At 34.4% G+C, this 25,824-nt stretch overlaps 2 protein-coding genes across 2 annotated transcripts; both read left to right on the top strand.

The window, feature by feature from the left end:
• The first annotated feature begins 2,045 nt into the window (after positions 1-2,045).
• On the top strand, positions 2,046-23,958 carry LOC134239381 (uncharacterized). Its single transcript, XM_062721558.1, has 11 exons — positions 2,046-2,101; positions 11,828-11,865; positions 12,794-12,899; positions 14,800-15,019; positions 15,522-15,648; positions 15,875-16,116; positions 18,843-18,888; positions 20,295-20,400; positions 22,132-22,351; positions 22,610-22,736; positions 23,312-23,958. Exons 2-11 carry the CDS (start codon positions 11,838-11,840, stop codon positions 23,554-23,556), a joined length of 1,467 nt encoding a protein of 488 aa, XP_062577542.1. The 5' UTR covers positions 2,046-2,101; positions 11,828-11,837; the 3' UTR covers positions 23,557-23,958.
• LOC134239380 (BTB/POZ domain-containing protein KCTD5-like) lies at positions 9,286-9,905 on the top strand. Its single transcript, XM_062721557.1, has one exon. The coding sequence runs from the start codon at positions 9,432-9,434 to the stop codon at positions 9,903-9,905; it is 474 nt and encodes a 157-aa protein (XP_062577541.1). The 5' UTR covers positions 9,286-9,431.
• Positions 23,959-25,824: the final 1,866 nt, after the last annotated feature.

Below are 25,824 nucleotides of genomic sequence, written 5' to 3' on the forward strand. Positions count from 1 at the left end.
CAATTTATGTTCCAAATAAAGCCTAGGTATGTGTCTACAAGCTGCTGTGCAGAAGTTTATCTAAATGCTGTGTTGTAACTCAGGGCAGTCAAAATGATATCAGCATCTAGGGAGGTTCTTCACAGCTCCCACACTCCATTAAACTGGTTTTGATGATAAGAAACTGGAGACAACAATTCAGATGTAATTTATTGTTGTGATTTATGCAACTGGCTTTCTCTTAAGACACAAATTAGCCATGAAATTTCAATTTAACATGCATAATTATTCTCTTTTCATGGATTTATTCAGGAATTCCAAAGGTGTTTAATGAATTTCCATGATTTATGCAAGATTATATCTTTCTGTTTCAACAAATTTACATAAAAAAATAAACATTTAAATTATAAAATATAAATATTAAACATTTTAATGAGTTTGAACACTTTTCTATGAGACAAAATGCATCACAGAGACCTGATTCAGGACATCCTCCTTGATTCTTTGAGGTGGGTGGGTGTACAAAAACTGTTGATAAAATTTATAGGAAGTGATCTGAGAAGAGATGTGCACCTTATTAGCTGAGTTATAGTTATTCTGATATTTCAATTATGTAAATATGCCAAATTTCTTCATCTGTTAAATTTGGAATTTATTAATATTTCAGTACAATGATGTACTTAATAGATCATGCTCATATAAGCATCACTGACTGAGACTTAATTCAAAAGTGACAGTCAACACCTACATATAAATGAAAAAATAACAAAAAACAGTCTCCGACAAACTGAAAAAACATGAATGTCAGCTGCGCAAGCATAAATAAAGTCCAAAGAACCACAAAAGGCATGCCATGGTGCAAAGTGACTTTCTGCACTACATGTATAATGCATGGTTAGAACTCAGAATAAGTATTATCATGCAGACCTTGACAGTATTTCAGGATTTTTTGGTCATAACCTTCCTTACTGTGAAAAATTCTTAATGAATTTTACTTATGTAGCTTATGTATTAAATTTATTAGACAGATCTGACTCATTTCATTATTTCTGTTCTTCCAATGCAGTAATGTATGTATCACTGGAGGTCTGAATAAATCAAAATAAGTCATGTGTCTGTAGAAATTATCATTTCGTGATAACATTTCTACTTGTTTACATTTTATCGCAGTTGTCGCTTATGCTAAAAATTCATTCGCAAACCTAGAATTAGTCTATTCTTGAAAAATCAGCTTTAACACCCTTTACCGCAAAGTCTGTAGACACTATAATTGACTGCGGTCAGCTGGTGCATATAATGTTAAGTCATATAAAATGAAAAAACAATATTCTCTGACTTCTTTCCACATTTTAGATGCATAATGCTACCTTTTTAGTCATATTTTAAAGTATTGAGTGTAAAATATAGCCTATTGTTAATTTTTAAACAGAAATCTGTGAAAAATAATGTAAATTCTAATTCTACTTTTAAAATTGTGTGTTTTCAAACAAAAAGTCAATAAAATCACATATTTTGTTGAAATATGCCTTTTAAAAATGAAAAATGTCTTTAATAAGGATTAAAATGATTTTTCACAATCACCTTCAAGGTATCACACCGGTAATTGTTTTCACTATATAATTCTATATAGAATAAAAAATCGTTAAAAATCGGGTATTTGTTTACATGAAAAAATATGTAGCAGAAGGTGTTAAACATTACCTGTCACATTAGCTGACACCAAAAAACAGGGTACCCACACGGCATTTTCGGACTTTTTCCATCTGCAAACAGGGCTACCCTCAAATCCACGTGTTTTCACTGTGTTTATAAACACCTCGAGTGCACTACAGGAAGTAGCCTCCTATGCCATGAAAAAAATAGTTCCTGTCCAAAACCTTCATTTAGTCACAAAGTACATAACATTTACTGGGCACAGGTACCAAAGTTGTAAAAATGGTATGGAAGAAAATAGAAAAACGCCCCAAAAGAAAAGAAAATTAATTCTATATATATGGACCTACATTTGACTAAGTTCATTTTGATTGGTCAATTACCGGTGTGATACCTTTACCTACCTGATAAGACGGGTGATAAGGTAGGCTACAGACTAAAAAGTGACAAGACCACTTGTCTATCGTAAGTAAGTAAATGTTGTTTGTAAACATAATGATATTATATCTCTTGAAGTTACTTCCCTTTGTCGTTTTTTCTTAAATAATTTTATGTAATGCTGGTTGTTTTCAAGAATTAAGATCCTGCTGAGTGATAATCCGAGCTTCCTCTGACTCTAACCCCTGTTTTCATATTGTGACTTGTGCAGGGGAAACGCTGCACAGGTCACAATATGATAAAAACAGGGGTTAGAGTCAGAGGAAGCTCGGAATATAGCTGAGTGATTGCAATTTACATGATGAATTATGTTACAAATTTATATTTTACCTTGATAGGTAAGTTTTGTAACTCTCTTTATCCTGATAATTGTTTAATGATCTAATTTTACAGTAGTGAATTGCTGTGTAAATACATTGCTTAATGTTTCTTTGTTAATTTGTATCACTTCCCAACTTCTATTTATTCACAGTGGGCCGTCTGGTAGGGGGAGTTTCTTAGCCAGCATCTCTATTAATCTGCAGTATATAACTGTCATTGAGGGGATGACCAGTATAAATAGGGTTCAATTGGTTAATAGCTCTGTAGACTTGTTGATTATTTTGAAGATGTCGGAGGCTCAGTTAAGACGGGCTAGAGAGGATTTGGTAATTAAACATTTATTATAGTTTGGTTAGGATTTACCAAGTGACACCTGATATTTCACCGAGATCTTTGGTAAAATTATTACACACCAAGGGCTTTCGGAGAAATTATTGGTGATAGCCTAAATTATTAAACGGCTATTACTTCTCTTATTCCTGGAAATTAATACCAGCACCAATTTTACACCGAAATTTACCAAGGTGTTGTGTATTGGTGACTTGGTTAATCTTGGTAAACACCGAGTTGCACCGAAATATTTACCAAGGTGCAGCTCTGGTGATTGGGTTACACCGAAATATTTACCAAGGTGTAGCTCTGGTGATTGGTTAAAGTATTAGGGATTTATAATAAATGTAAAGGTATTCATTGATAATTATATATAGTTTTAATAGGGAATTATTAGGTAAGTTAGGAGAATAAAAGAAGTTGGGTTGATTTGTTTTCATAATTTTTCATGACTTTCATTTTCTTTAAACTGTAAATAAATAGTAGAATAGAATTGGTTTTATTACTTAAAGAAAGGTAAAGGTTTAATACAAGGTTTACTTAATCAAATTGATACATTGGGATTTATATATTGGGATTTACTAGTGCAGTGGATTATAGTGTTACAATGTGTGATTCAAATTGGAGCATTAAATAATTTTCACAATAAAAACCAACGTTCCCTATAAAAATTGTGTTGACGAGTTCGCCTCGCGTCACATTGGTGGCAGCGGTGGGATTTGGTTTATAGGTGAAAATTGTTATTGTTATTTTGGTGAATTCAAACAGTATTTCAGTGTTGTGATTTTGTTTTGATTGATGAGTGTAAATTTCAAAAACACAATGGATAAGTCTTCGGGAATTGTTTCGTTTAAAACGAAAGGTGAAAGTGAATCTATTTTTGATGAAGAGCAGTGGCATGAAACTATGACGTTAGATGAAAATAGTAAAGAAGTGAATTATCAGGTGCCCGACGAGGAAGCCCGGAAAGATTTTAAAAGTGATCTTAAAGTTATGAAGGAAGAATTGAATACAACTTTATCTCAGTTTCAAGAAACGGTATTTGGTCAAATGGAAAAACAGCAAATGTTTATGGAAAACATGTTTCAATCAGTTAGGGAAGAATTTGATCAATATCACACAAAACTGAAAATGATAAAAGAGGAAGTATTCAGTGAAATTAAACAAGAAATAGAAACATCAGGTGAGAATTCGGTGTTGCATCTTGAGAAGGAGATTAAGAAGGAAAGTAGTGTCAAAAATGGGTCACAAGAATTGAATTTTGGGGATGAAAAAGTTCTGGATTTTGTGACTTCTACTCCAAAGAGTGCTCTAGGATTTCAAAAGAGTGTTAAATGGGATTTGAATGAGCAAGTCAAACCATTTAATAAGGACACATCTTTTGAAGGAGTAACAAAAAGCATAAGTCAGTCTGATAGGAAAGGTCAGCAGTGCAAGGAGGAGAGTTCATTGAATTTGTCAGGGGAGAGTGAACAGAAACCGAGTAATTTGGAGGATTCTGATTCTCCCAAGGAACAAAAACCTCAGATTTCAAGCGCGATGTCGCTCAGTGCCATTAAGATGAAACCTCAGTACTACGATGGAACTGATGATTGGGAGGAGTATGTGACACAGTTTGATATTCTTTCAGACATAAACAAATGGAGTTATGAATCAAAATCTCTTTATTTGGCAGGAAGTTTGAAGGGACAAGCAAGAGCTATTTTAAACGAATTGTCATCAACTGAAAGAAGGGACTTTGACAAATTAGTGAAAGCATTATCCAATCGATTCGGCACAACAAATAGAGCTGAAATGTTTAGAGCACGATTACAGTCAAAAACAAGAAACAGGGATGAAAGTATTCCCGAGCTTGCACAAACAATACGAAAGTTAACTAGACAAGCATACCCAAATGCCTCGTCTAATTTGTTGGATGTGCTGGCGTTGGATCATTTCATTGATGCTTTGACAGACCCGGATATGCGGTTTAGACTTCGTGAAGCAAGACCAAAAAATATTTCAGAAGCAGAAATTATCGCAGTTCGCATTGAGACCCATAAATTAGCAGATAGGCAAAGAGGGAAAGTTTTAGTGAGGTCAGTGGATACCTCTCAATACCCCGAGAAACCATCCAACAAGCTGCCAAATAAAAACGGCCTCCGACACCTTCAAAATATGGGAATGGCAGGTATCCACAGACCAATGTTAAACAAAGTCCAAATAATATTCAATTTGGAATTCAAGGACTGAAAAGGGATATGGATGAAATGAGAAAAGAATTAAGACTGTGTCAGGAAGCTCTCAATCATAAGGCAAGTTATTCGAATGGACCCCATTCAAACAAAAATCTGCATCAGGGGGGAAACATGAGAGCACCGAATTCCGGGGCCAGGGTTCGGGAGGAAATGAATGGCCCAAAGTGAAGTTAGTTGGATCATCATGGTTGAATGGTGATGGCTTGTATATACGTTCATATGTGCAAGGTGTACCAATTGCATTGCTTGTAGATACAGGTGCAAACATATCTATTCTTAGTGTTGATTTTTTCAAGAATATGCCTGAAAACAAAAAGCCAGGTTTGGAGTCTGTAAATATTGCAATGTTGACAGCCACAGGTGAAGTCTCTCCTTTCTTTGGAAAAGGGAAATTTAGCTTGAAAGTGGGTGAAATGGTTTTTTGGCATGAAATGTGGCTTGCTGATATCAAAGGTGACGGGATTCTGGGAATGGATTTTCTTATGGAACACCATTGTGATGTCGTTTTGAGTGAACAAAATTTAAAGTTGGGAAACAGTGTTATTCCTTGTTTTAAATCTAGTGTAGAGGCCATGTGTTGTAGAGTAGTGATTGCAGCATCAACTTGTGTGCCAGCAAATAGTGAAGCAATTGTACAGGGAAAAGTGATTGATGCTCTGGAAAACTCTGATTTTGCTTTGATTGAGCCAAGTGAACAATTTAGTGACCATTATAATCTTTTCGTAGCATCAAGTGTGATTAATGTGTCTGGAGATAGTGTTCCCGTAAGGCTATTGAATTTAACTGATCGAGACATTAGCCTCAATAAAAATGCTTTGGTTGCTCAATGTGTTGAGGTAAATGAAGTGCAGTTAGAAACAGACACAAATGAAGTCCGTAGATGTCAGACAAGTGAGTCTAATTGTTTACCGAAGCATCTGGAGAGGTTATTTGAGGATAGCTCTGTGAATTTAAACGGTGACCAAAAAGAAAAAGTGAAACAAATTTTACTGTCAAATCAAAATGTATTTTCTAAACATTCAGGTGACATAGGGAGAACAAATCTAGTGACTCATAAAATAGATACACAAGGTGCAACTCCAATAAAGCAGAGACCCAGGAGAGTTCCTTTAGCTAAACAACAAATTGTGAAAGATTCAGTGAAGGAAATGCAGGATGCTGACATAATTGAACCATCAAATGGACCTTGGGCTTCTCCTGTGGTATTAGTGACAAAGAAGGATGGGACAGCTAGATTTTGTTTGGACTACAGAAAAATTAATGATGTGACTGTGAAGGATTCTCAACCGCTACCAAGGATTGACGATTCATTAGATGCTTTAAGTGGTTCTAAATGGTTTTCAACTTTAGATTTAAAAAGTGGTTATTGGCAAGTTGAGGTAGAACAAGAGGATAGACCAAAAACAGCCTTTGCAACATTTGACAGTGGGTTTTGGCAGTTTAAAGTCATGCCATTTGGATTGTGTAATAGTGGTGCAACATTTGTAAAACTAATGGAAAAAGTGCTATATGGATTGAATTGGAAAATTTGTATGGCATACTTGGATGACATAATTGTGATTGGCAACTCTTTTGAGGATCAAGTTTCAAATTTATCTCAAGTGTTTGAAAGAATTAGGGAAGCTAATTTGAAATTAAATCCAGAGAAATGTGTTTTATTTCAAAAAGAAGTGAAATTTCTGGGACATGTGGTGAATGAGAATGGAGTTTCTACAGATCCAGAGAAAACAAAAATTATTGAGGAATGGGTAATTCCTAAGAATGTGACTGAAGTTAGGAGCTTTTTGGGATTGTGCTCATATTATAGGAAATTTATTAGAAATTTTGCTTCTATCGCCAAACCACTTCACAGACTTACGGAAAAAGGGAGGAAATTTTTGTGGACTGAAGAGTGTGATCTTTCTTTTAGGACTTTGAAAGAGCTACTTGTGTCACCTCCAATATTGGCTTACCCAAACAGAACTGGACTATTTATGTTGGACACGGATGCAAGTGATTCAGGACTTGGTGCTGTGTTGTCACAGATACAGGATGATCAGGAAAAAGTGATAAGTTATTACAGTCAGTCACTCTCAAAACCAGAAAGGAAGTACTGTGTGACGAGAAAGGAATTGTTGGCAGTTGTGAAAGCAGTGAAACAATTTCATCATTATCTTTATGGCAGACATTTCATTGTGAGAACTGATCATGGTGCATTGCGTTGGTTGCTTAATTTAAAAAATCCTGAAGGTCAAATGGCTAGATGGATTGAAATTTTGTCTACTTATGATATGGAAATTCAACATAGACAGGGAAGGTTGCATGCAAATGCTGACTCGTTGTCCAGACGCCCTTGTTTTCATGTTGAGTGTTCCTATTGTGAAAAAGTTGAGAAAAAGAATGTCACTTCTAGTGAGGAGATTGGCATTCAAACGGACATCAGTGGATGTGAGTTTTCGGGTAGCTTGCTGGAAATTGCGTTAAAGAAGGACGCGAGTGCGAGTCCGAATACTGTTACGCCAGTTGGTGTCGCTATGTGTAACAGAGTTGTATCCGTACCGGAGATGTCGGAAATGCAACAAAATGATGGTATTTTGAAAAATGTCATGACATGGAAATCATCAGGGATTAAACCTGAATGGAAGGATATTTCTTCCGAATCCTTAGAAGTGAAACATTACTGGGCCCGGTATGATTCACTAACGCTAAAGGATGATGTGTTGTACTTTAAGTGGGAATCAGATAGTGGAAAAGAAGTTCTGTGGTTAATTGTCTTGCCTAAAGAATTACAGAAATATGTGATGAATGAGTTACACAGTTCTCGAACTTCTGGGCATCTAGGGGTTAACAAAACTTTGGAAAGAGTGAAATGTAGATTCTATTGGTTTAATATGAGGAAGGATATTCAACACATGTGTAAAATTTGCGATGTGTGTGCTGCAAGAAAAAGACCTGTGAAACATTATCAAGGACCAATGAAGAAATATGTTGTAGGAGCTCCCATGGAAAGAATAGCGATAGACATAATGGGCCCTCTACCTGAAACTGAAAAAGGAAATAGGTACATTCTGGTGATAGCTGATTATTTCACTAAATGGACTGAAGCAGTGCCATTACGTGACCAGGAAGCAGCAACTGTTGCATCTGCTCTAATTGATCGATTTATCAGTGTCTTTGGTGTACCTAAAGAAATTCATTCTGATCAAGGAACAAATTTTGAATCAGGATTGTTTAAGGAAATCTGTGAATTGTTAAATATGGATAAAACACGAACCACACCTTTTAGACCAAAATCAGATGGGATGGTAGAGCGTGCAAATCAAACAATTCAAAATATGTTAACAGCTTTCATAGATCCTATGCAAAGAGATTGGGATATGTTTTTGTCGGTTGTGATGATGGCTTATAGATCGTCTGTGCATGAAGCAACGAAAGTGTCACCTTCATACATGATGCTTGGAAGGGAAATAACTTTACCAATTGATTTGATGTTCGGCGAAGTTCAGCATGAAAAACAAAAACAGTTCAAATCAGATTATGCATTTCAGTTGGCTGAACAAATGAGAAGTGTGCATGATTACGCCAGGGAAAATTTAAAGCTTACTGCAGATACAATGAAAAGGAGATATGACAAAAATATCAATTTTCATGAGTATAAATTCGGTGATGCAGTATGGTTACATGACCCAACAAAGAAGAAAGGGTTATCTCAAAAATTGCGTAATCATTGGATTGGACCGTTTTTAGTAGTGAAGAAAATAAGTGATGTGACGTACAGAATTCAGGAATCTCAGAGATCAAAACCAAAAGTGGTGCATTCTGACAGATTAAAACCTTATTTGGGAGAAAATAAACCAGAATGGATTATTAGTGAGACTATGGATAGTGAAATAACGGGTAGAATTTTGGCTAGTGATGGTGAAAATATTCATTTAGATGGGATTGACAATGACGTGAGTGGTGATGTTGTGAAGATAAGTGATGACGAGAATGTTGATGGTGATGTTTGTGATTTGGATGACATTGGTCATGTGCAGTGTAGTGACAGTGTATCTAAAAGTGCATCTAAAGAGAAAAGTGAAGATAGAAATGAGAAACGTGCAAAACGAAATTATAAAGTGCCCACTCAATATAGTGACTTCTATTTATATTAAGATTGGTTGTAGTGTGCTGTTCATTTATTTGATCTTTGTTTTATATTTTCAGGTAACAACTTACGTGTGCAATGTGTGTGAAAAATTTAAGTCAGAGAGCCTCTATGCAGCAAATAGGCATGCACAGGAGCAACACAGTGGATTTAAGTATAGTTGTAAGGAATGTAATGCAACTCTTTCAAGAAAGGATCAAGAGCATGGGAACTGCAAAAGAGGATTCGGCTACAGTATTGTTAATTTACGCACGGATTCTACAGGAAGCCAAGCAAAAGAGGAGTTAGAAAAATGGAGTAAGAACATCCTTCCATTACAAATTACCAAAGTTTCCATCCGAAGACCGATGCCATCCAGATCGCGAACAAGGTCAAGGTCGCCGTTAGTGAGTTCAGTTAGTAAAGAATATGATGAGATTTCCATAGAAGCAGATGACCAATTCGACAAAGAAGAAGAGGAGTTGAGTGTCATCAAACAAATGGAACAAATGCAGAAAAACATGGTGCAGTTAGATGTTGGTGGATATAAATTCAAGACAACGAAAGAGACGATAACATCTATCCCATCAAAGTTGGCAAAGTTGATGCAAATCAAATCTTCTAATGGAATTATTCCGTCTTATTTCTTGGACAGGGACCCAAAACATTTTGCAGTAATTCTCAATTATCTTCGAAACAAAGGACAGGTTTCTATTCCGACCTTACCAAACGAGAAGGGAGCCTTGGCAGCATTAAAAGTGGAATGTGAATATTATGAACTTACTGACTTTGTGGACATAATTGAAAGACAATTAAAGGGATTTTGTTCCTGCAGCAAGTAACTGTGAATTAAGATGATTAAAAAGAGACTTGAAATGTGCAGATGTAGACACGTGATAGAGTAAACCAGTAAAGAGAAGACTTTTTGTCTATGCTTAAAGTTTGTGTGTTTTTACATTTTACGGTTTTAAAATTGATGTAAAATTGATGTGAAGCAATTCACTACAGTCAAAGTTAAATAGTTTAGGGACTAAACTTTTTAGAGAGGGGGGTTATGTTACAAATTTATATTTTACCTTGATAGGTAAGTTTTGTAACTCTCTTTATCCTGATAATTGTTTAATGATCTAATTTTACAGTAGTGAATTGCTGTGTAAATACATTGCTTAATGTTTCTTTGTTAATTTGTATCACTTCCCAACTTCTATTTATTCACAGTGGGCCGTCTGGTAGGGGGAGTTTCTTAGCCAGCATCTCTATTAATCTGCAGTATATAACTGTCATTGAGGGGATGACCAGTATAAATAGGGTTCAATTGGTTAATTGCTCTGTAGACTTGTTGATTATTTTGAAGATGTCGGAGGCTCAGTTAAGACGGGCTAGAGAGGATTTGGTAATTAAACATTTATTATAGTTTGGTTAGGATTTACCAAGTGACACCTGATATTTCACCGAGATCTTTGGTAAAATTATTACACACCAAGGGCTTTCGGAGAAATTATTGGTGATAGCCTAAATTATTAAACGGCTATTACTTCTCTTATTCCTGGAAATTAATACCAGCACCAATTTTACACCGAAATTTACCAAGGTGTTGTGTATTGGTGACTTGGTTAATCTTGGTAAACACCGAGTTGCACCGAAATATTTACCAAGGTGCAGCTCTGGTGATTGGGTTACACCGAAATATTTACCAAGGTGTAGCTCTGGTGATTGGTTAAAGTATTAGGGATTTATAATAAATGTAAAGGTATTCATTGATAATTATATATAGTTTTAATAGGGAATTATTAGGTAAGTTAGGAGAATAAAAGAAGTTGGGTTGATTTGTTTTCATAATTTTTCATGACTTTCATTTTCTTTAAACTGTAAATAAATAGTAGAATAGAATTGGTTTTATTACTTGAAGAAAGGTAAAGGTTTAATACAAGGTTTACTTAATCAAATTGATACATTGGGATTTATATATTGGGATTTACTAGTGCAGTGGATTATAGTGTTACAATGTGTGATTCAAATTGGAGCATTAAATAATTTTCACAATAAAAACCAACGTTCCCTATAAAAATTGTGTTGACGAGTTCGCCTCGCGTCACAATAAATAACATTCTATGATTTGAACATAGACATTTAATTAAAACGTATCTGGGTATGTTTCTTTATTTACTCGATTTCTTTTTTTTCTTTTCTTTTCTTTTTTTTCTTCCCTTTTTGGCATGCAGCTGTTTGGAACGGTTCGTACAATATCGTTCTGTGTACGGTTGTTTCGTTTTGTGAACGCTAATGGGCGGATCATTTGTTAAAAGGTGTGTCGTAAATTTAATAACCGTTTAACACTGCTGAAAGGCATCAAGAAAATACAGCTGTTAAATACACTGTATTTTCACGATGGCATGTAACAAGTTTTGTTATTTTTCTCGTTTGTCGTTGTTGTTGTCGATTGTCGTTGCATGGTTTCTTCGACACCAATCATGACCTCGTTTACCCCCAGACAAATATAATATCATATATGTAGTGTACATTCCCAATCGATAACTGACGCCCATTCATAAGCATTATTTCGTTGACTTCATTTTTTCTTTAGTATTATTTAAAATATGTATTATTCTTTTTAATAAAATCTGTTGTGTCCTCACATGTGTGTGTCCCTGACATACTGGCTTTAAAGTTGAAAATATAGAACATACCTGTTTTTAAAACATTTAAAAAAAAATAAATATTAAGGCAGCACTTTGATTCATCGTTTGATTTTTTTTTATTGAAGGAATTGAACAATGCCGACTGAAAAGGCTTTCGCTGCAGGTGAGTACATGTAGCTGACCAGTGTAATGATCATTAATAAGATGAATAAGATGAGAAAACGAAAACAGGCCAGTGTTTCACGTGACGAGTGTTATCTTGTGTAATCAATACCGGGAGTGGGGTCTCACTATTATTGTCATTTTGTAAACAATATTTTTCAAATAACTTTCTAATTAAAGTTTACGGTTTTATTTGGCAATCTTCATATGCAATTTTATACCTGACATTTATGAAATTATCTGTTTATCAATAATTTTAAGTTCCAAATATAAGTTTACGGTTTTATTTGGCAATCTTCATATGCAATTTTATACCTGACATTTATGAAATTATCTGTTTATCAATAATTTTAAGTTCCAAATATAGAATTTAAAAGGTAATTACATATAAGTGTTGATTCGGGGCATATTTTTTTGGTCTGTACGTCTCTCTGCAAAGCTTGAAATATTTTCCCACTGGTAACTTTGACTGTCAACATAAATTTTAAACTGTCAATAGACTTCACTTTCCCTTTGGGCAAGAATGAATTTTTATATGCATAAAATAACCGCTGGTCTCGAGAACTTGCTGTATACAAAGCACCAGTCCATGTTGAGAATTTACTGGCCCCAGACCAGTGAGTCGGGTCATCATTAATTTATTCCAAGACTATTTATATATTTTTGAACTCATGACATTGACCTTAGCATATGACCTCCTTTTTGAAAATTTAACTTTCCGCCATGTTTTCTTATAGTTGGTGCTACATGTATGGCTTTCAAAACACATTTTCCGATTCTAACATTTTTTAAACTCTTAACCTTGACTTTGGAGTTTTTACCTATAATTGAAGAACGTAAACCTTGACTTTAAGTGGCCAATATTTGGGCATTGTAGTATATCACAAACATGTCTTTTTGTATTATTTTATTGTCATATTTATCGACAGGTTCTGAAGTTCCCAATCTGGAAACAGGGAAACTCCGTGTATACAGCATGAGATTTTGTCCTTATGCAGAACGAACACTCTTGGTGTTAGCTCACAAAAATATCCCGTATGTTTTATTGTTCATTTCATAAATGAAAACATTATAACTATGTAATCAAGAAACACGGAAATGTAATGTAATATATTTGAATACCATTCAAGTAATTATCTCATATACGAGGGCTGTTCAATATATAATGTCTTCGGTGCTCGGTTAGAATCAACATACGCTTTTCAATGATTTAGTCTTAATGATTTCATTTATTAGATATTCTCTTTAAATTAAAACTCATGTCTGTAACATTTTTATCCAATTTCTGATTGTTTTTAAAACACATTTTTGAGTATGGCCCTTCGTATATTGGAATATGGCAGATCCTATGATTTCCTGTCCTTGATTTTTTTTTACTTTCTGAAAGGTGTTTTTTCAAGTTTGGAAAATTAAACAAGTTGAAGGTTGAAAGATCTGACGAATTTTGTTGATGTAACAAAACATTAACTATCTGTATATCCCGAAAACTCCTTTACTTTTCATGGCCTGTGAGTTTTGGCGCTTTCTTGAAGAAATTTAATGTAGTGGATTCCTGATTCTGGTTCCTCCCTCTCATAAATTTTCGATTTTTTTTTTTGGATTTTTTTTGCAAAAGTTTTGCTTTCTAGATTCCTCCAGAAATTGATCTTTCTCCCGAATAAGAATTTGAAAAACAAGACCACTAATATGTAAGAAAATTGCATATAAAACTGTTTTTGTGCTCTTGCAAATTTTTGCTCTTCTCAGGCCTTTGCATCGTCTCAAGCCACGGTCCGGAGTTCGCATGTAGCTCTCTCCTCAGAATGGGAGAGGATCGTACATTTTGGCCGTGGTTTGCGACAATGAGGCCTTTGCTGTTTTTGACAAGTGCATCTTATTGTAAATCTGTTTTGTGTTGAGGGGTTAAAGTTTCATTATCTGTTTGAATTTCTGACAAACGTGGGTAAGTACATTTTTTTTTTTTTTTTAAATAATTGTTTAGATATTCTTACACGCTGTCATTTTCACTAATTTTTCAAAACATAGGGTGACCATTGAGTGTTAAGGTTTTTTTTTTTTTTTTTTTTTTTTTTTTAATTGTAAAATGTTTCTTTAAAACAGTGTTAATCCCCCAAATGATGCCTATGAAATTTGCAATGTGTTTTAAAGTCAATCAAACATAATCAGTGATAATTTGTTGAATTTTGGCAAACAGTACATTGGTTGTTGTAAGTCCTTGTCGCCAAGGACGGTACCCATTTTTGGTGCTAATTATATAATTTTTTTTCATTGAAATCCACCTGCTCATATGTGTATAAAACAAACATTGGTTGCTGTAAATTTCATATTTCAGTTTACATTTCTTTCGGATTCTTAACAAGTTTTACAGCAACTTTAATGAAGCGGTTAAATTCACTCTAGTTCAAGGATTCTTTACCATTCATTTATAATGAAGTGTCTCGAATAGCCTTTATTTTCCAGCTTCTTCAAATAAACTTTGTGATAAAAAGTGGTCACATAAAGTGCTATCAATTCATTAAAGATTCAATAATGAGAGAATGTAAAGCTTAATGTCATATGATTACAATCTTGTATGTCAAAGAATTCGGGACATTATTTTTTGAACAGCTCTCGTATTATAGACAATGCTGATTGCTGAACAAACAAGATATCGTTAATAAAGAATACAAGGACTAGTTTGAGAGCTTAAGCCTTTCATTAGTTAAATTTGCTAATTTGTAATAGAGTTCATCATATCATATGCATTTTCAAAGGCACAGAGCATAATTTTTTCATTTTTGGATATTCAAATCTTATGTAAGTCTTTTGTTTCTTATGCAGTGGTATTTCAACAAACTCTTCTTATAAGGTATTGAAGGTTAGTTTAAATGCAATGGATTAATGTACATACATGAATACTGTATCACTGCAACTTAACAATTTTTATCACCTAAAGACATGAAGTCGTCAACATAAACCTGAAGAGCAAACCAGAATGGTTCCTCCAGAAGAATCCTATCGGCAAAGTGCCCGTCCTGGAACAAGATGATAAGATCGTGTACGAGTCCCTCATCTGTTGTGACTACCTGGACCAGGTGTATCCCCAAAACAAACTGACCCCTGAGGATCCTTACCGCCAGGCTCAGGATAAAATGCTCGTTGAACATTTCAGCCAGGTAAATATACGTTTCCTCATGAACAAAGTGTAAAATTAACTCTACATTTCCACATTTTGTCATAGATAGCACCTCAAATTTAGACCTACACTCTGATCTCGGGGCTATTGAGCAGTGAGGGCTCTTTTTCGTACCAGTTCTTTTGGCGACTCGGGACCTCAGTTTATACGGTCTCATCCGAAGGAGCATGCAGTCTCGACGTCCTGCAGTGCAATTCATACCCGTGTCATGATCAACTCCTTCCTTTGCGACTCTAGAGCAAACGCTCTACCAACCGGGTGACTTAAAAATATGTCAAGCTCAACATCTTGTGACAAAGTTAATAAGAAAAAAACTTAACCTTTTTCAAGTTCCGCTTTAGATGCAAGATCACTTTATTAAACCCCATCTCCATGGTCACATTGCATTTTCCTTCCCTATTATATGGACACTATTTCAGATAAAGTTACAGTATTATATAGATATAATAATATTAAATTTCCTTTCGATTTTTTTTTTACAGTTGACGACGGACTTCTATAAAACTTTACAAGCACCTGCAGAAGAGAAACCAGCGGGACTGAAAAAACTTCTTGAGCACTTGTCAAGATTCGAAACTGAAATAGGGAAGAGGGGGGATTTCTTTGGAGGTGTGTTTTTCTCAACTTTTTTTCAGTCAAATAAATCAATAAATAAAATGATAAGTAAAATAAATATTCACTTTTCATTACCTGGGCAAGAATAAGCACTAAGTAGACCTAAATTTCAAAGTTCTTACGTTCTGCATGTAATACGACGGGCTTATGTATTCGCGCTTTTATACAACTGATCCAACTATCATATTTTTCTCAGTATAGTGGAATGTGTATTTTGCAGGTGAGAAAGTGATGATGATAGACCTTATGATTTGGCCCTGGTTTGAACGATTCTTTATCTTGGAAAAAGTGCTTTCGCAAATGATTGTGACTGAAGAATCTATGCCAAAATTAAGTGCATGGACACAGCGGATGTTGGGATGCCCAGCGGTACAGCAGTGCCGCCATCCCGAGGAAAGACATTTGGCGTTTTTCCAAAGTTACAAAACTGGGGTTCCAAACTATGACGTAGGTTTGGAAGAATGACATCTTTGCTGTTGACAGTAAAAAAATCTGATCGATTGGATAAAATGAATAGAAATACTCTTATACCCTATTTAACAGTATTCATATCATACTCCTCCAAGCCATATGTTACACTTGTAGTTACCATATACTTAAATCTTGTGAAAATACAATCCTATTTGTTTTTAATTAAAGCATATCAATAACAGGCTCTGTGCATCTATGTGTTTGTAAACTTTACTGCCTTTAATTACAATTAGGGGTTTTCACCAATGTATAATAATTATACTAGCTCGAATACTAGTATGGCTTTGTGTGTGTCACTGCATGTTTCTAAATCAGTTTAATGACACATTTAGATTGTCATTCATACTTGCTTTCAAGATGTCTGATGGTCAAAGAAAGAAGGTTTAGAGTGTAAAAAAAATTAACGATCGAGGTCAGAGGGGTGTTAAAATATATGCATATGGTATAGATACAACATTTTTAATGTCCGTACGAGAATTTTTCATTCATATCGGGATGCCACAACCGCTTTGTCGATGGAGGGCTGGATATTTAGCACTATTCTTTGAAAATAGAGCCTTTGAGCAGTGGGGACTTATTTCTTGCAAGACTTTACTGCGACACGTATCATTGGTATACGCGGTCTCATCCAAAGACGGGCTTCCGCGGCACACAGTGGATTCGAATCTTCGATATAAGTATATGCATGATCCGATCAACTCCTTACTGTGTGACTAAAAGCAAACGCTCTAGTCATGTTCCACATGGGCGACTGTATAATCTGTGTATTTAAGAGCATGTGTAACACTTGCACTGAACCTCTCAATCTGTTACTTTATCGTACATTTTGGCCTCCAGCTTCAAATCAGCTAATTGTAGTTTCCCAAAGACATGTTTTAGGTTTTGTAGAATATCTCTGAAAATTTCCCAATGAGATCTTCTAACAAGGTGAGGTATACCAGGTATCTGCAAGACTGCAGCACTGTAGTCTTGAAAATAAACTGTCTTTTAGAAAAAAGTATACCATACAATTAGAAAACCAATAAAGAAGTTTACATGTACTTGTTAAAGAGAATTAAGTGACAAACTGTATTTGTAATTATGAACGATATGTGAAGTATATTATAGATATAATATTATGGATGTGGATGGTGTGAATGAGTGTCATATAAATGTAAAGATGTATACCTACAGGATTGAAATTTTCAAATACCAGTCAAAGGTCAAGGTAAAAAATTGTTGGTATTCAAAGGAATCAAAATATTTATTCCCATTGAAAGGTCTTGTCACAATGAATACACATGTGAAATATTTAAGCTCTAGTACCATTTTTACACTGAAAGTTTGATGGGATTTTTTGGTAAGGTGGATGAAAGGTCAAGGTCGAGGTCAAATTTGGTGGTAATTTAAGAAAGGTCTTGTCACAAGGAATAAACATGTGAAATTTGAAAGCCATATCCCTACGCACTTAAAAGCTATTGGCAAAGTTAAATGTCGACAAATAGACAGACGGACAGGGTAAAACTATATACTGTACCCCCGAATCTTCTATTACGGGGGCATAAATATAAGAATAAAATGGTTATGTTTACAATATATGCACATGCATTGTCCATTTTAACCCCTTGGTTTCTGATACTTTGCAAACAAATATACCGGTATTTAATTTGCTCTCTCATATGCGCGCGAAGGAGATGTCCAAACACTACGTATAATCCAGAAATCTTTTGTCGTGTTTTTTTAATAAGGGGTGTTAAGAAAGTTCGTTCCATAATGAAATATTTTTGAAAATTTCAAAGTAGTGTGTAACTGAAATTTAAATTTCCAGTCTGACATAATCACAAGATTGTGCTTTTCATTTTATAACAATTAATATTTAACGAAATTATAGTATTTTTTTTCATATAAAAATATACATAACCGTCTTTAAACCACCCACATGACAAAAGTGCTGGTCATTTTGTGTGAAAATGTAGGATTATTTATTTTTGTCGTTACAGATTATCTTGTATCATATAAAACTAATGAGGTCAGGTAAAAGAACGATAAGTCACTTTTCCGAAGAATAGTTTTGTCGTATTATTTGTATTCCATGATAACTTGATAAGTTTTGCAAAGTTATTTGAAATGTTATATTTACCTTTGTGCTTAAGATATTTCACAAATATTCTGCATCCCTGATTTTTCTGCACAGACATCATCTGTTTCACTACCTGCCCTCCCCTATTCGTTTCAACAAAACTCAGTTAAAACCTTATCAGTAGCAAGAGTGGACTCTGTGCACATGAACTATCAAAAGTTTAGATATTTTCTCATTGTATTTCTTTTCGAAAATGAAAGAAAAATTGGGAGTGAACTTTTTGGTCGAATACTGATAAATACCATTTTTAAAAAAAATTAAGAAGGTCCAGAGAAAGACCCCTTCCTCCTCCTCACCCAAGAAATAGGAGTCTGACCAATTTAAAAAAAAAATTTTGGAGGTTCTCCCTCCCCCCAACTTGGACACCTTGCTACGGACTTAGTTATTTATTCCGAAAATTACAAAAAAAACCTAATACTTTTAAATTGTACACGGAAAGTGTAAGTAAATGTATTCAAAGAGGTCATTAACTATAACGATTTACGGTCTGTTCAGGGGGAAAAGCTTGTTCTCAGGGGGTCAAAAATTGTAACGATCTACTGAGGCGAAAAAACGGGACATCTGATCGCCGATATAAGTCTACCCGTGCAATCATCAGCCTCAATCAATGTCAGTCATGCCAAATCAAAAGGCCTTTGCCGCAGGTACGTAAATATTAATTTATCATATATTTAATACAATAGGATCATGTATTTCATACTTTTTAGGTTGTAGACTGCTGAAATTTTAATAATTTGGTTACACTTACTAGTTTTTATAACACGGTGTACGTGTTCAAATGTTCATTGATTTTCTTTAATTAGGCCTAGTTTTTATTTTTTCAAAAATCGACCAATTACATGTATGAAATTGCACATAAACTCCTTCGTATGGTGTTATTAAAAACAAGGTATTTTAGACTATTTAATGACAAATTAAATGATCTCCTCATATTTATATCAGCTGCAGAACACTTAGCTCTCCGAAAAAAAAAAATATTTTGACAGTGTCAGTCACAGAGCGGAGATTATATTTTCAGATGAAAGTTTTAAAAAACTTCGAGAAATAAATAGAGAAACAGCACACTTTCTGTGCCCATTAAATATACATTTTTTTTCAATGGGTGGAACTATAGCTCACCATATGTCAATATATTTTTTTCGGAGAGCTATTTATACATTTCGAAGCTACATGTATCTTTACATGGCCTGTATGTTTTCAGTCACATCATTCCAGCTACCCCGTTATGGTTTGCTATTTGGGGTTTTATTTAGGCCAATATGTACTAAATTATTAAGAATTTCAATTTTGTGAGAAAATAAACACATCTTACCTAGCTGCCAATCCTGTTGACCAGACGACATTTTCTGTTTCGAGCATACTCATATACGTTGATTTTTAGTAGTTTTCTATAAAAAAAAAACTACTAGCAGTTATTATTCTGTACATCGGCCTTTGATTTCGATGAACGGTGCATGTTGCCATGTTTGCTAAAAATAGAATTTTCTTTGAAAACTTTCAACCGCCCCCTAAACTTTAAAAGTCTTACTTCAATAGACCTATTACTCGGCACACGGCATGTGACTATTTACTAAAATTGGACTTAATATTTTTTTATTGGTTTTTTTATGCTGAACGGTGATACATGGATATCAAAATTAGAAATGTCTGTGAAATACATTCAAATTAAGCTCCTCCTACAGTTTTGCTCTGATTCAAAATAACCTGGCACACAAATATAGACTACTCTAAGATATATAATTCCATTATAGCTGTTGCAACGTTTCAAATCAAAGTTCTATTTATTCTCTCTCCATTTATCATAAGTACAAACCAGTATATAGAGCTATGTACAATCTCATCCATCTTCGCTAGAAAGGGTTTCTGATACGCTACTCTCCTTATGAACAGGGTTAGGGTATCAGAAACCCTTGGCTAGCGAAGATTAGTCTCATAAGAGACTTCAAATTTACTCTCATTTTCATTACAATTGTAGGCCCTCTTTTACAAGTGTATATCTGCACATAATCCATTTCACGTCTTAAAATTAGGAATTATGCTTATTTACTAGGTTCCAAAGCTCCCACCTTAGAAAATGGAGTCCTTCGAGTGTACAGCATGAGGTTCTGTCCATTTGCTCAAAGATCACTCCTGGTGCTGGCTCACAAGAATATACCGTAAGATTCTTTTTAATCTGTATACCCATTCTGTTTCTGTGAAATCACTAATTTTTGCGGGGCTTGTTTTCTGTCATTTAAATGAGGTATAAATAGACCCACGAATTCATGACCATCACAAAATTTAAAATTTCAAATGCATTAAATATACTATTTACTACTAAATATTCAGCAAAGAAATCAAATCCCAACAAACTAATACTTTTCCCCTAAACCTTTAAATTTTTACTGCACGAAAATATGTGATTTTACAGTATTTCTTTTCTTTAAAACATCCTTTGCATCTCTATATGGAATCGTGAAACACTCTCGTCAAATTTCATGTACGAGGGGTGATCAAAAAGTTCGCGAACTATCTCTATATCTACAAAACCACAATTCAGATTAGAAGAAAAAAGTGGTACACATGTAGCCATACACAAGTTCTATAAATAGCATATCCTGAATAAACTCCTTGTTTGTGACGTCACAATGTGAAAAGGACGTCACTATGTAGGTCACTTGTGACGAAAAATGGTTTTCTCAGTCGTATTTGTTCAACAAACGACTGTAAAATTTATAGTACTGTATATCTTACAAATCCCTTTGAAGTAGCATATAATAATTTGCACATTCTTAAGATATCGTTTACTTAGATTTTAAACATATTAGATATGATAAAAAGGAGGCACCATTCTCTATCCACCTTGAATAAACGTCTCTCCCGAGGCAGAAGATTTGAGTTTTGATGGTCGCCATGCTTATTTTGGAAAAAGATATTCTTATCCACCCTTCTGTTGCAGAGAATTGACCATTTCTGACAAATGAACTGTTCTTGTTCTAAAAATTAACTTATATGGAAAGAAATATAAAACTCAGAAAAATCTTTCAGCTTTTGTGACAGAACGCTACGGAGGGCGTCACGTGACCGCCTATATCACGTGATTCGCGCATGAGCAGAACGGTGGAAGATGTGCATTAAAATCGGAGAGGACTAATTTAAAATATAATCAACACTGAAACCAAATATTGTGTCTTTTATGGAAGTTATTCAATTAGTTCGCGAATTTTTTTATCACCCCTCTGAATTTTTACTAAATTACGATTTTAGAATGTTCAAGAGGAATACTGTCTTTACTTGTAGTTTTTTTTAACCGACTCTTTATTTTAAGAAAATGCTCAGTGTATTTGGATATGAACATTGTATAACTTTTATTTATGTCAGAAAATTTTGAAGGGCCCAAAAGACATCAAATGAACAGAAATACTTCACTATATTACTTTATAAGGAGTTGTCTTTCATACACCTGGTCTTGGTGAATTTAGCAGATATTGTTTTATTTCGATAGAAAACATTTCAAACACAAAAGCCATTACTTATTATCTTTACATCAATTTTTTTATAACATCATATTTTCCAACCCAACCCCCTTCAAACAGGAATTCAATCGTTAAAATACATTTGGCCACTACACCTGTACAAACAAAACCAAGCTATAAGAAATTGCATTAGCATGCGGTAAATAATTACAAAATAAAAATTGGTCATGAATACCGGTATTTTCACGTGAAATGAAGATGTTTATCAATTTATTAAAAATAATCTTGGAGTATTGTATGCAACAACATTTACCCATTTCCAAAACTATCTCTGAAGATATGCTCGAAATTGTATTAGACTGTTGTTTGAGAATATTGAATATTTAGAAGTGCTTAATGAATTTATTGAAAATCTTATATAATTGCTTTCAGGCACGAAGTCGTTAATATAAATCTGAAGAGCAAACCAGAATGGTTCCTCCAGAAGAATCCTCTCGGCAAAGTGCCCGTCCTGGAACAAGATGATAAGATCGTGTACGAGTCCCTCATCTGTTGTGACTACCTGGATCAGGTGTATCCCCAAAACAAACTGACCCCTGAGGACCCTTACCGCCAGGCTCAGGATAAAATGCTTGTTGAACATTTCTCTCAGGTGACTCAAGCAGTAAAATAAACACTATATTTGAATAAGTATAATTTTTGGAAGACATGGTTAATTTTAATTTTCTGCGGTACTAATCACTAGAATGTTACTTACTGGATCTTTAGGATATCTCTTTTGAAAGATGATTTCAACATCCAAAGACGATGCGTATCAGATCGATCTTTGTCACATTTTTTCTCTACGATTTTTAGAAATTACATGTAGTAAAGTTGCCTTAATTTTATGTAACATTGTGTTTTGAATTAGATGATGACAGATTTCTATAAAGTCCGCCAAGGTCCCCCTGCAGAAATGCCCGCTGGCTTGGAAAAGTTTCGTAAACAAATGTTCAGATTTGAAACAGAAATACAAAAAAGGGGAGATTACTTTGGAGGTGAGTTTTTGTTCTAAGTATTGACCATTGCTTGTGTATACTTAATTGAAAATTGCTTCTTCAAAGAAAATTACAAATAAAATTACGAATAGAAATGATCACTGTTGTCTATTCATATTAGAAGGATATATACATTGTACTTTAATCAAATGATGTTTTCAATAAATTACTTTTCTTTGGTCCTATATAATGATTTATTTAGATAAGTTTATTTGATATTGTGTCATTTAAAATCTATTTCCATTTATGTACCCCATTTACACCAAACTTGTGGCAGATCACACTTACTGCATAAACCTATTGTACATGTACAATGGATTTAAACTCTTAGTGATCTGTGTTTTAAACTTCTTAAAGTTCCTTAAGCAAAACTGATACAAGTCAGTCTTGAGAAAGATCATATATTTCTACCATGCCTTATTATTGAAGTTTGAAACCAGTGGTTGTAACATTCAATCAACAATTAATTCTTTGAAATATTATTGATCGCATTAATATCTAACTTGAAATGAATTTTCATCTACACCTCTGAAGTGGTTCCAAAATGTATACTTTCTCTTTATATCTTTTTATAGGTGATAAAGTACAGATGATAGACTTAATGATTTGGCCCTGGTTTGAGAGAATGTTGGTCATGGAGAAAATGCTTTCCCAAGCCATCTTGTCGGACGGATCTTTGCCAAAATTGATGGCATGGACGACTCGGATGTCGGAATGTTTAGCCGTCAAACAATGCCGTAGGCCTGTTGAACAACATTTAGAATTTTTCAAAACTTCAAAAATGGGCGTCCCAAACTATGACATAGGTTTGGAAGAGTGAAATCAGCAGAATTACAAAAATTACTTTATATAGATAAATGCTGACATTTTGAAGTCCTTCATTCCTTTCTCATTTCAATATCCTGTACATAGACAATCATGTTATATACTGTACTAGTATGTTTTTTCTCTGTATTATATTGTAAACTAGAGGTACTGTGAGCAATGAGCTCACTAAATGAATATATAATGGCAGTGTCAACGTTTTGCTTTGGGAAACCCAAAATATGTGTCGGATCAAAAACTAAAAAAGGAGGTGCACAATGGCAATATGTAATAAAGATTCTGTGAAAGTCTCATCAAATTTCATTTAGTGGTATGATAGGAGTTGCAGATTTAATGAGATGGGTACCCTAAAGCGTAACAGACGGACGGACATCCCGATTACTATATACCCTCCCGCTTTTCAAGCGGGGAGTGTTTATAAATACATAATTCAAAGGACTTTATTCGGTAATAATCAATATCTGCCCCAAAAATAAAACTTTGACGGAGAAATATTTAATTATGTTCGTAAACGTTCAAAGCACTTCAAAGCACTAAATATTTTCATAAGCAATGATGTCCTATGTTTGAAATGACGTTAATGTAAAATTTCCCTCATTTCTTTAGAAAAAGGTATATATTTCGTCGATATTTTGAGTAAAAGTCACCGAGCGCAGGTTTGCTCAGGCTCAATATTTTGAAATAATGTGTAGAATGATAGTATCAATAAAATATACAAATACCGGTATTGTTCTTAAGCAGGCCTGCACTCTATACATGCTAAAATTGTTAAAATGTTGTCCATTTTGACCTCTTTCTGAAAAATCTTAACATTTTCGACTTCTTTTCTCCAGAACCACTGGGCCATTTTCAACCAAACTTTCCACAAAGCATACTTGGTGAAGGGAATTTGGGTTTCTAGCTCTTCTGAGCCAAAGGCTCAAAGAGGTAACGCTATGGCCATTTGTGCGGTGTGCGTTAACTTTTTAGAATATGGGCCATAACTTAAGAACCCCTTGGCCAATCATTTTCAAATTTGTCAGGAAGTATCCTTGGCCCAAGGGCTACCATTTATACAAAAACTAGGGATAGGACTCTAAAACAAGGGGAGATAATCAGGAAAATAAAACCAAAAGTACTGGTTGCTAAAAAATCTTCTTCTCCAGAACCACCCAGCAGATTTTCACCAAACTTACACACAAGGGTCAAGATATGTTGAAGATTAAAAATTGTTCAAGGCATGATCCTGGGGCAAAGGGCGTGGTCTCAAGGTCACTTCAAACTTGACAAAAATTTACACTTAATAAAAACGTTTATATTTTGCTTACTATAAAGACTAATCATCAAATTTTGTATGTTGATGCATCTTAGGACTTCACATTATGTAAACACAAAAGTAGATCACGGTGACCTTTTAAAATTTTACGGGCTTTTGTTTTCAAATTGATTTGGAGCCATATTTTTGACACTTTAAGGCCTATGATCATCAAACTTTGTCAGTAGATGCACCTTGGGTCCTCAAACAACGCCAACTTAGAAGTAGGTCACCGTGACCTACTTCTTAAATTTTATGGCTAATCTTTTCTAAAACATTTAATCCCATTAATTCAGACACTGAGAGGTTTAGAATCACCAAATCTTGTAAGTTGATGCATCTTGGGACCTTTAAACATATTTATGAAAAAGTAGGTCACTGTGACCAACTTTCTGAATTTTGCGGCATTTGTTTTCAAATTGTTTAAAAGGCATATTTTGAATACTGTCAGACCTATGATCATCAAACTTTGTCAATTGATGCATTTTCAGTCTTCGGAAAATTTCAACAAAAAGTAGGTGATGGTGACCTACTTTTGACATTTTGTGGCTATATTTGAATATCTTAGCTACGTATTGGCTCAGAATCATCAAACTTTGTCAGTTTATGCATCTTGGGTCTTCATGAAATATCAACCAAAAAGTAGGTCAAGGTGACCTACTTTTGACATTTTATGGCTATCAAACTTTGTCAGTTGATGCATCTTAGGTTTTCGGAGAATGTCTACTAATAAGTAGGTCACTGTGACCTAGTTTTGTATTTTTATGGCTATATTTAAGTATCCCTGGTACTCATTAGCCTAGAATTGTTAAACTTTGTCAGCTGAGGCATCTTGGGTTTTCGGAGAATGTCGACCAGAACGAAGGTCACGATGACCTACTTTTAATTATCTCAGGTACTTTTTGGCTTAGAATCTTCTAACTTTTTCAGTTGATGCATCTTGGGTCTTCAGAAAATGCCAACTAAAAA

This window comes from Saccostrea cucullata, unplaced genomic scaffold (assembly GCF_032062105.1).
Source record: "Saccostrea cucullata isolate Sc308-1 unplaced genomic scaffold, CSIRO_AGI_Scuc_v1 ctg3013, whole genome shotgun sequence".
NCBI classification, from domain to species: domain Eukaryota; kingdom Metazoa; phylum Mollusca; class Bivalvia; order Ostreida; family Ostreidae; genus Saccostrea; species Saccostrea cuccullata.

What these genes read in the sequence shown, in the direction of transcription:
- LOC134239380 (XM_062721557.1), top strand. Translation starts at nt 9,432, where the DNA reads ATGCCATCCAGATCGCGAACAAGGTCAAGGTCGCCGTTAGTGAGTTCA.
- LOC134239381 (XM_062721558.1), top strand. Translation starts at nt 11,838, where the DNA reads ATGCCGACTGAAAAGGCTTTCGCTGCAG. An exon ending in TTAGCTCACAAAAATATCCC is followed by an intron (nt 12,900 to 14,799) that starts GTATGTTTTATT and finishes TATCACCTAAAG; the next exon opens with ACATGAAGTCGTCAACATAA. An exon ending in TCAAAAGGCCTTTGCCGCAG is followed by an intron (nt 18,889 to 20,294) that starts GTACGTAAATAT and finishes CTTATTTACTAG; the next exon opens with GTTCCAAAGCTCCCACCTTA.